At 47.8% G+C, this 11,476-nt stretch overlaps 1 protein-coding gene across 1 annotated transcript; it reads right to left on the bottom strand.

Moving 5' to 3' along the window:
- Window positions 1-5,002: 5,002 nt before the first annotated feature.
- PMAIP1 (phorbol-12-myristate-13-acetate-induced protein 1) lies at window positions 5,003-9,251 on the bottom strand. Its single transcript, XM_043559010.1, has 2 exons — window positions 9,003-9,251; window positions 5,003-6,673 (listed from the first exon to the last, which is right to left on the bottom strand). The coding sequence occupies exons 1-2, from the start codon at window positions 9,058-9,060 to the stop codon at window positions 6,567-6,569; spliced, it is 165 nt and encodes a 54-aa protein (XP_043414945.1). The 5' UTR covers window positions 9,061-9,251; the 3' UTR covers window positions 5,003-6,566.
- Between the last annotated feature and the right edge of the window lie 2,225 nt (window positions 9,252-11,476).

The raw sequence follows: 11,476 nt of genomic DNA, 5'->3' as shown, positions 1-11,476 counted from the left end.
TTTCTTCCTTCCTTCCTTCCTTCCTTCCTTTCTTTCCTTCTTCCTTTAAAAAACTTTTTTTCCCCACTGTGCAGTCTCTAATCACACCTGGGAGCAGTCTGGGGCCCCAGCCTTACAAAGTAAGGGAATCCTAAGTCCCCACCGATAACTCCTCAATTCTCCCCCTTTTCTCGTGTTTTTTTAAATCAACTGATTTGGAAGAAGACTGTCGGTAGGTCTGAATTTGTTAAACTGATTTCTGAAAGTCCTTAACAGAGAGAGGGCCTGGATTGTACTGACACAGGTTTTGTTCTTGAACGATGACCTATGACGTGAGATACAGGGTAGGGTGTGTCCTGTCAGGTGACCCCTTCTATTTTCAGCTGCATATAAGAAGCAGCCCAGACTCAGTGACACCACCCCCGGGGAAGCCAGAACACATGGGGAATTTTCATGTCCAAGAAAATACTTCTGAGTCCAAGATGTTTCTGCCCAACCTCCTCCAGGACTTCAATCGATGTGGAGGAGAAGAACTTGGAAAAGAGATTTTTGGAGGGGACTTTTTACACCCACTCTGCTACTTCGTTTTGCAAACCCTTCAGTTCACCGTGTGCCGTGAGTGAGGTCAGGAGCGGGTCTGCTAGGACCAGGCGTGTGGCAGATGTCTCCAGACCCCTTTGCCGTCCCAGTTTCTGTCTCAAACCACAAGTGACCTGAGAGGTGATTCAGGGGAGTCACTCTGGCTCAGACAGCCTGCCTGGTTCAGGGTCTCGAAGCTCACTGATGGCTTTGCCCTCAAAGTCCAGCGTCAGGATTCCACTCTGTACGGCTTGTCACTCTTGGTGGTGACTTTTTTCAAGGTGCCAGTTATCTCCCTGCTGGGTCATTCCCTCTGACAAAGGTTTGAGGAGTTTGGCAAGATTTTTCACAATTTATGCTGTTCCAGCCCAAAGGTGTGTGTGTGTGTGTATGCGTGCGTGTGTGTGTGTGTGTGTGTGTGTGCTGGGGTAGGGGCAGTGTTAGTGCAAGGGATTAAACAGCCCAAATCACAGCACACAGAGTCTTTAGACTGAAGAAAACAACTTATCTCATTCATAGATACATTGATAGATGATAAAGAGCGAGGTGATAGATGACAGACGACCTTTGTTTCCCCCCACCCCGCCCCCGCCCCTGCCCGCATGTATTATCAGTCCTCATGCAATTGCCATATGAAGTATTATTCCCATTTTTTACCTGCGAGAGCACAAGCTAGGAGAAGCTAATGAATTGCCAAGTTCTCAGGGCTGAAAAGTGACAAAGCCACGATGTGAGCGTTTGTTTCCTCTTCTTCATTGTTTCTTTAGAACTATTTCTCATGCCCTCGATTTACACAAAAAATGACAGTATTCGGTGGGGGGGCGGGGCCTGGCTGGCTCGGTTGGTAGGACATGTGCCTCTTCATCTCAGGGTCATGAGCTCAAGCCCCATGTTTGGCACAGAGCTTACTTAAAAAAATAAAATAAAATATTACAGTATTCATTAATGAGTGCCATGAGCACATATGGAATCAGTTGTACACACGAGATAGTGGGATAAGTATAGACTCAACATGCTAAAAATTTGAAAATTTCTTTTTAAAGGTTTTGATGGGAATTCTGTATCCTTCAGTTAGTAATTGCAAATTACAGCACAAAGAGATTTCTATCCCTCTTCTTTCCTCCCCGTTTCCTATCTGCATCCCTGCCCAGCCCCCACAGGCCCTGAAATGATGGTTATTTGGGCAGTATTTAATATTTGTAGAGAGACAATACAGGCATTTCGCCTAAGCACAGGAGAGACACATGCACAGAGATAAATAAATTCACCAAAAAAAGGGAAACTTGCTTTGGGAGAGACTATGATAAAGCTCTATAGCTGTAGTGTGTTGACGATGCAAAATCTTTGAATTACTGAGATGTTTTTGCCGGTTTTCTCTTAAATTGTTTGTGTAAATGTAAATGACACAATTAGATACCTGTTTTCTCGATTAGTGATGGTAGGAGAGCTGATAAAAACATCTCAAATAAAACTATCAGCATAGGAGGGGGTGCCTAGCGGGCTCAGTCCGGGGACCGTGCAACTCTTGATCCTGGGGTCGTGCATTTGAGACCCACGCGGAGTGTACAGATTACTTAAATACGTAAATAAATTTTTTAAAAAAACTATCAACATAAGAAAGTTTACCAAAGCATGTCATGTTATCCCTCGAAGCATAGCCCATTTTTACCTGATGACCCATTCAATGATATAAGGACAGAACTTCAGAAGAAATTCCGTCCCTATAGGTGCTAGCTTTCTTGACATTTGAAGCACACTTTTTATTTTTTAAGGGTTTTTTGCTTTTTGGCTTGGTTTTGGTTTTTGGTGTTTGTGGTTTTGTTTTCGTTGCGTTTGGGGTTTTTTGTTTGTTTGTTTTATTTTTGTTTTGAGCCAGAGAGAAAGCATGCGGGCAGGGGAGGGACAGAGAGTGCGTGAGAGAGAATCCCAAGCAGTCTCTGCAGTGGCATCACAGAGCACAATGCGGGGCTCGAACTCCCCAGCTGTGAGATCATGTCCTGAGCGGGAATCAAGAGTCAGATGCTTACCTGGCTGAGCCACCCAGGTGTCCCAGAGGCACTCATTTTTAAGCGGTTTAGTACATTTAGGATTCAGAATGAAGTTTCTGTGGGATTCGATCTTCCTCAGCTCCCTCAGTGATGGTCACAGCTTCTTAATTCTGGTGTTATTGCATTTCTGATTTTTTTACCCCCCGCAAAGGTCCATCAGTTTTTGCCACAGTCTAAAGGGTGAGGGGCTGCGCTCTGCTCATGTGATTCGCTATTGCTTTAATCCAAGACGCAAAGCCTGGGAAGGCTTCATTTATACTTGCTGTGGAGGGAATGACAGTAACTTTGTTAACGTGAAGGATTGTGAACTTGTTTGTGCAAAAGGCAGTGAATTTTTTCTGGCTCAATTTTATTTTATTTTTTTTTAATTTTTTTAACGTTTATTTATTGAGACAGAGCATGAATGGGGGAGGGTCGGAGAGAGAGGGAGACACAGAATCCGAAACAGGCTCCAGGCTCTGAGCGGTCAGCACAGAGCCCGACGCGGGGCTCGAACTCACGGACCGTGAGATCATGACCTGAGCCGAAGTCAGACGCTTAACCGACTGAGCCACCCAGGTGCCCCTTCTTGCTCAATTTTAAACTAACGAGAAGCAATTCGGAAGCAAAATTATACTTTTATGTAACCATTTTGCGAATAGCACTTTGCCATTTCTAGGTGACTTTTCAAATATACGAGTTATGGTTTCCTCTTAGATATAAACGCAAGTCGGGGGCACCTGGATGGCTCAGTCGGTTAGGCGTCTGTCTCTTGGTTTCTGCTCAGGTCATGATCTCATGGTTCATGAGTTTGAGCCCCGCATCAGGCTCTGCACTGACAGCATGGAGCCTGCTTGGCATTTTCTCTCTCTCTCTGCCCCTCCTCTGCTCTGTCTCTCAAAATATATAAACTTAAAAAAATTTTTAAATAATAATAATAAATATATAAATGCAAGTCAAACTGTTTTTTTTTTTTAATTCCTGGTAGCTTTTTGTTAGTCAGCATTTACAATTACAATGATGTGGGCATCGTGGGAATTTTTTTACATTCAGGGTCCTGAGGGGGGGAGGGGGGCTTCTGGGTGGCTCAAGTCAGTTAAGCGACTGACTTCTGTTCAGGTCATGATCTCGCGGTCCGGGAGTTCGAGCCCCGCGTCAGGCTCTGGGCTGATGGCTCGGAGCCTGGAGCCTGTTTCCGATTCTGTGTCTCCCTCTCTCTCTGCCCCTCCCCCGTTCATGCTCTGTCTCTCTCTGTCCCAAAAATAAATAAAAAACGTTGAAAAAAAAATTAAAAAAAAAAAAGTATCCAACTTCAGCTCAGGTCACGATTTCATGGTTTGTTGAGTTTGCGCCCCGCGTCCCAGCTCAGGGCCTGGAACCTGCTTCAGATTCTGTGTCTCCCTCTCTCTCTGCCCCTCCCCCGCTCATGCTCTGTCTCTCTCAGAAAATGAATATAACATTTTAAAAATTAAAAAAAAAAAAGAGTTCTCAGAACATCCATAGTTCTCAAACCTGAAGATTGTGAACTGTCCAAGGCTTTCCTCCTACCCCTTGTATAAAAGAGCGGCAAGGCAGCTCGTAGCAAACCTAATTAACACCAAGGGTTCGATTCTGGCTCTCCAAAGAGGCAAAGGGACAGGAGTCACTCTTCCAGAGAGGCTCAAACCAAATCCTGCAGATCCCCCACCCTTTACAGAGCCAATGGCCCCCCTGCCCCCAAGCCCTCCTCCTGAGATGCCCCGGGGGCAGCCCTTCATCCCCCCCCCCCCAGGTCCCCGGCTGGCTGTCACCCTCTCCCTCTCCCGTGGTCACCCTCCTCCTGAAGCCCCTCCTCTCTCCCTCCCCAGCTCAGGGAGGCCATACACATCCCACACTTTTAGCAGGAAGACGCCATCCAGTTCGAAGCTACAAATTAGGAGGACCTTTGGAGTTCTCACTCACACTGGAAGGGCACTCGAGTGACACCTACTTCTGCACACGACTGGCTTCGGATGAAGCAATACTTGCTGCTCGGGGTGGGGGCGGAGGAAGGGTGAAGCGTGAGGCCATCTAAAAGGAAACTGCCAAGGCAGAGGCCCCAGGGCGGCCAAGGAGGGCTCCCCGGGTCTCTAATGAGGTCCCACATCTCTGAAGGCTCCTTTAAATAAATCACTCTCCAGGCAGTACTGCCAGGGCACTCGAGACCCACGCCTGGCACGAATATCTTCTTTTTCCGCTATCTCCTCTGCCAGTTAAACCGTAAGTCCCTTGACAGCAGAAGTCATGCTAAACGTCCCCGTGTTTTCCACTCCTGCCCCAGAGCTGGAACCCAGGAGGCGGTGATCAGCCATGTGCCTGCAGACGGAAATCGGTGAAACGATTTTGGTTTCGTAACGAACATTCGGCAGCTTACGTGACCGAAGTAAACGCGCAGCCAAGACTGGTGATAATCTTTAATAGTTTACAGCTACAGTATAAAGTTTTACCTGTATAAATACAATTACAGACCATAAATATCCATAGGGCAAAAGATCTGCCTCCAGACAGATCAAAAAACATCGTTGCCACGAAATAAACTAACAGCCTTAAGTAACACTGCAGAAAAACAGATACTGAGGTAATTTTTCATCTAAAGTGACTACAGCCTATCATGAAAACATTCTTACTGTTCAAGTACTTATGGAAAGCCTGGTCTCACAATCTAAAAATGTAACTTTAACGAATACGCTTTGAAACGGAACAAAATATTTTAATTATAAATAGGTAAAATAAATAAGATCATTCTTGCTGAAATTCAATCATGACATTATTATTTCTTTTTTATGTATTTGGGGGCTTTGTCGGTAGTCTGGCCTTCTAACAATAAAAGGGGGGAATTCATGATACCTTTCATGAACCTGCATATTATTATAATGCAAATTACACATAGAGATGAACCTACATATTATTTCATATTTCATATCTCATGAACCTACATATTATTATAATGCAAATTACACATAGAGATGAGATTTCCATTCTGGATGAGCAATCCATTCTTTTTTTAAAAAAGTATATCCTATGTAAAACATGCTTAATTTCTTTTAAAGGACCACTTCTTGCAAGAGGTACGCTGACTAGTATGAGAAAAGGCAACTTACAGATTTTCAAAACTTCTTTAGAAATACATTCATTTTCCTATCAAGTTACTTGAGAATTTTTGTTTCACTAAGTTTTAATTACAGCAGTAGAAAGCCTAAATTGCTTTTTCCCCCCATTATTTCTCAGAATGCAAATTCCCGCGTTCTTTATGTTGTAACATCCTAACCGGTAAGAATCTTACTGGCACCATATAACATCTCTATCACATTTCTTCCCAAGTACAGACTTTCCAGCGAAGATTCAGAGGAACATAATTCAATGAAGGGTCATCCGAACAGAAGCAATACATTTCGAGTCAAAAGGAAAAAGCTTTCAAATTACCCTATATTTTGTAGTGACCTACGGGATCAACACTCGCCATGACGTTGTGTTTCCAGAATGAAATCTTTACTTTTTAACAAGGTAATATATAAACTGAATACTATACAGCACTTTTCTGTCTTCCAAAAGTGAAAACCAACACTGAACATTCGCTCTTTCTTGCCCCTGCCCACCGTTATCCGTTTGCCAGCACCCCTGGGCAGCAACCTTCAGCACACATACCAGAATAATTTTCGAAGTAAAAACTCAAGGTATAAGTAATTCATTCCTTATGTTGCACAGTTCCTCCATTCTTGCTTTACAAATAAACAAAGTGGTCTTATAACGTTCTCCCGAGCCCCAGAAAAATGACTTCTGGGAAATCCCCGACAGAAATCCTCTTGGATGTATCCCATCCTGGTTTCCAAGGGATTCCAAAGCAAGTGAGATCTCCCTCACAACCTCCATTACAAGGCAGTCTCTTCTAACTGATGAAATTTGCATCCACTGGGGAACCTTCCATCTCAAAGCCATCTCCTCATTCGAAAGCTCCCAAAGCAGTCAGGTTCCCGAGCGGAAGAGTTTGGATATCAGATTCATAAGCTTCTGTCGGAAATTCAGTTTGTCTCCAAATCTCCGGAGCTGCATGGCACATTCCACTTCGGGCTCTGAAAAGGAAAGCAAACCATCAAAATCATGCTGACATGACAAACTGTAACCGGCAAGAGCCCCATCCGAGGGGCAAGCTGAGCGTGCATCCAGTGAAGCGTTTATGTCAACTTTAGCTCGAAGCACACCCATTTTCTGAACGTGAGAAAGGTTACTTAGAACACACGCGACATATGTTAACACGGTGTGACTCATAAACAAAAAAACAACAGTTACAGTAAGAATGAAGACTTTTACTTTGAAGTCTTTTTTTTTTTTTAACGCATACCGGATGAGGTAAATGTCATCTTTCTTTCAATAGGGACATTTATGTCACACACCGCAGTTTAGTGAGCCTTTGCCAGCCTCAGATGATGTCATCCTTTTCTCTCTCATTTAAGGCTGGTTGGGGGAACAGAAGTCGGAATTCTAAACTTTTTTATGTTGTTTTCAAGTAGGATTTATTTTATAAATGGCAGTAATTCACAGCTCATAGTATGCCTTCATTAATAGGCAAATCCAAATGTGTTCTTATCCCCATTTAAAAAAACTCTTTGAAATCTAGTAAGTCTCATAAAATCTTGTATCCAAATTAAGCCCACATTCTCTAAAATAACTTAGAAATTTATATTCTACTGTAAATCAAATTCTTCCTACAAACCAATTTTTTTTTCATACAATCTTCCTATACTTTTTTTTTCTTTGGGGGCCAATAATCTTTTATTTTTTTTTAATATAATTTATCATCAAATTGGCTAACATACAATAACACCAATACATAAATTGGTGTAAAGTGTGCTTCTGACAAACCAAATTTGTACCAATCTGTTGCCTTTATGAGTGACGCAGAAAATACAACGTTTAACTCACATGTGTACTACGTTTGAAACGTGAGATATTATAATTAAACAAATATTAATTGAAGAAAAAGGATTACTAGGAGAGTTTCAAAAAAATGATCCCTTTCACCAAAAAAGGGGGCAGAAAATAGCTGCTAGTTGTTTCCTAAATCTTTATTAATTACACTTCTATAAATGTAGGAACAAAAAAAAATTGTAACTAGGTGGAGCGGCGATCTTCACTAAACCTATTATGGGAATCATCTCACAATGTATACATATGTCAAATCATCATCTGATATATGCATATACCACATCAAAGCTAATACAATGTCACAGGTCACTTATATCTCAATTAAACAATGTATTACTATCGAATTAAGTTTAAGAGGGCCCTTATTACTGGGAACGAAGTTAAATGGCAGGCAGGTTATTCTCAGGTTAGGCCTTCCCAAAACAGGAGAATTCTTGGACTTCCCAAAGGGTAGGCCAAGCTTTTTCCCTCCCGAGCAAGACCCGAGAGACAGCAACAAGGTACCAAGTTAGCCTTGGCCGTATCGTCAATCACCACTTCCTTTGCACGCCTCAGGGGCTCTATAAAGCGAAACCAACTTTAAAAGGGGGCCATTATCGTCTGATGCAATAGCAGTAGATTTCGAGCCCAGAGCCTTTCTGCCTTCTTCGCTACAGCCCCTTGGCAGATGACTGCCTTGTTTGGTAAGATTTAGAAGGGGAGGGGGGAGGGGGGGGGCCCTGAAAAGTTATTTGATGGGGCTATATGTGGGGAGGAGGGGAAAGTGGATGGATTAAAAACCACTGCAGACCGACTCCTGTTCTTCTCCTATCCCATCCCCGCAACAATAACGATTGTTAAAATGTTGCACTTTTAACAAAGCAGCAAAACTTTCTAGGCTCCTGGCCGCAGTGGTCCTCGCAGGGCCTCTGCAGCGCTCCATCAGTCCTTTGTGGGCGAGCGTGAAGGTACCAAGCCAAGTACTGCTGTTTTGCGTTGGGGGGCCCGAGAGTGGCCACACTCAGAGTGGGGACCTCCATGGTCCTCGCCTCAGGAGGAAGAGGGCTCGTCTCAGGAAGCGCTGGAGGCTCCCCGAGTCTCTCTCCCGCCCCCACCTGCCGTGACAATGACTTTCTCCTCGTGATGGTCGCCCGCACTTGCACTTTTCCTCCCCGCGGCCCCAGGGCTGAGCAACTGGGGATGCAAAGCAAGCGAAGCAAGCGAAGCAAGCGAAGAAGAGGCTTTCTGCCTCCGCCCAAACCGCCATCTGCATCCCAAATCGGGTTTCCTCCCGCGCCGTCTCCACGGTCCCGGGGGGAAACCCCGCAGGGCTTCCTGGAGGCGCCCCCAAAGCACATGCAGGGGCGCAGACCTGCCCGACCCGGAGGCCGCGTGCCGACGGACTGAGCCCGCCGCGACCGAGACCCCGGCCCCGGCCCCGCCCCGGCCCGGCCCCGGCCCCGGCCGGGTTCTCAGCGGGACCCAGCTGCTCCCTACCTGCCGGGGCCCGCGCGGGGCTCGGCTGCGCGCTCTTACGCGTCCTCTTCCCAGGCATCTCCGCCAGCGGCCGCCGGCCACCGTGCCGCAGGAGCCCGGGGTTCTCGGTCCCCTACCCCGAACACCTCGGGGCGGCGGCACGCGAGCTGCACGCGCGGGGGGGACGGGCCGGACCGGGGCGGCGGGACCCAACTCTACCAGCGACGACAGGCGCGCGCACCTCTCAGGTCTGAGCGCCGGCCGGCTCCCGCGCTCTCCTCTTATGGGGACTTCCCGGGGACGGTGACGTAGCGAAACTTGACTCTGCGCCCGCCCCTGTCCCCGCCCCCCCCCCCCCCCCGCCCGAGGGCAGCCGCGTGGGGAGGACCTGCCCGGACTCGCTCGCGGTCCGCGGCGGCGCCGGTCCGCGGCGGGGGGCTCAGCGCTCCCGGCGCGGAGACCCTGCCCCGCCCCCAGATCGCTCGGGTCGCGGACGGGGGCCGGGGGCCGGGGGGGTCGGGGCCGAGAGGCTGCGCCCGCCCGAGGTCGCGGTCGTGGCGGGAGTCCGGGAGTCGCGAGAGGGGAAAGTTCTCGTGGCGGGAAGGCTGGGGGTGGGGAGGCCGGGCGCTCGGCGCTTCCCGTAAACCCGCAGTTAGAGACTCCGGGCCAACCCTAGAAGGAGTGCCGGCGGGGGGGGGGGGGGGCTGCGGGGGGGGGGAGGAAAGCTGGAACTGGGGCGGGGGGGGGGTAGTTGCGGGGCAGGGGAAGGGAGACAACTTCCATAGCAGGGGAGGGAGAGGATGGCAGAGGCGTGCGAGAAAGCACCAGCTTGAAACCCCGGAGCCAGCAAGCCAACGCTGTTTTGGTTTGAGTGGGGGTGCTGGTGTGTGTGGATGCGATGTAGGGCGACAAAGGGACGAGCTCTCGGCCCGGATCAGGTCTGTGTGGAGCACATTGCCCCCCGGATAGGTCCATGTTTCTCCCATCTGGATGCTGCGTAGAAACACGAGGAGAGTAGACCGTCAAGTGCCCTTGGGGACGGGGGAACGAGGTATCTGGGGAATAGGAAGTTATTTGCACGATGCTTGCCCCGGCCAGGAGTAACTCCATTCTTATCAAGAGAAGTGGTAATTTGGGGTGGAGAGAGGGTACTGGGGGCCAATTCACGATAAGGGCTTCGGTAGACCGTTTCTCATTCTGTCCCCGGAACAACCCTACGAAACCGTCGTTCTTAACCAGAAAAGCCACTTTACAGGTGTGAAAACATTGGCCGAGAGTCGTGCCAGGATCTGAACCTGGGCCGGGCCCTACGGAGCAGGAGTTCGTACCCACAGTGGCCTTCCCAGGAACGGGAGGGGGGTTTTGGGTGGTTGTGGTTGTTGTTGTTTGGGTTGTTGTTGTTGTTGTTGTTGTTATTGTTTTGAAAGTGAATGGTCTTAATTATCTGCACTGTTCAGTGGCGAGGTTACAAATTGGCCACTTAGGGCTGTCTGGCTCCCAGGAGTGTTTGCTTTTGGTTCAGGGTATTGACTTGCAAAATGTCTTCTGAAGATTTGAAGTGGTTACCAACATTTAAAAATTGAGAGATTACATTAAAATCCCCGATCTCTGGCGTCCTTTGTAAAAGGCGAAGCTCTGACAACCCTGGCTCCGTTTCCGAGCAGAGCAGAGCAGAGCTGGCTGGAAGTGTGGGAGCCTCTCCCTCTTGGACCGGGGGCGGGAGCTCCCATCCGCCACGCTCCCCCCTGTTGCGTTTGCCATTTACATTATGTGGCCCCAGTAGGCGTTTGAGCTTGTTTATTTACCTGAGATCACCCGATCAACGCAAAGCTGCAAGTATTTAGTTATTCATGGCTTGGTCCTACAGAAGTATAGACAAGGCTATGGTCGTGGAACCAGACTCCTGAGTTTAAACAACGTAGTTTTGAGTGTGGTAAACACTCAGAGGGTTAAGAGGGGGCCGCACTGAGGAGTTACCCCCGACCTGGGAAGCGCCGCAGAGATGCGTCCTCCAAATATTTTGTCACAGCCCAAAGCCACGGGGACTCTCGCAGGGCTCATTTTGACTGTCTGAATACTTAAGGAACACCATTAACTTTCTGACTGGATGAATTAGGAAACTTCTGGCCACATCGTGCACCCTGAAATGCAGGGAATACATTCAACGAAAGAGAAGCCAGTCCTTCGGTCGTTTACCTACAGAGAGGGTGCCAATCTCGTCCTGGAACATTATCATTACAAAAGGTTGTTGGCCACGTGACCCCTACTAGGTACAAACCTTAGGCAAGTGGTGCCTTTTAGCGAATTGCAAATTCAGCTTGCTGGGAGGGGAAGGGAGGAGAGAAGCTAAGAGGAGATAGGCTTCAGAGGTGGGTCAAGTCAGCAATTTATGGAGGATTTTCAAGATTCTGGATTTGAGGGCGCGTGTGTGGATCAGTTGGTCAAGCGTCTGACTTTGGCTCAGATCATGATCTCAGGGTTAGTGGGTTCAAGTC

This window comes from Prionailurus bengalensis, chromosome D3, assembly GCF_016509475.1.
Source record: "Prionailurus bengalensis isolate Pbe53 chromosome D3, Fcat_Pben_1.1_paternal_pri, whole genome shotgun sequence".
Lineage (NCBI taxonomy): Eukaryota > Metazoa > Chordata > Mammalia > Carnivora > Felidae > Prionailurus > Prionailurus bengalensis.
This window is presented reverse-complemented; position numbering and strand designations above follow the sequence as displayed.

Coding starts and splice junctions, on each gene's coding strand:
- PMAIP1 (XM_043559010.1), bottom strand. CDS start 9,060: ATGCCTGGGAAGAGGACGCGTAAGAGCGCGCAGCCGAGCCCCGCGCGG. Junction 6,674..9,002: donor CCCCGCGCGGGCCCCGGCAG/GTAGGGAGCAGC, acceptor TTTCCTTTTCAG/AGCCCGAAGTGGAATGTGCC.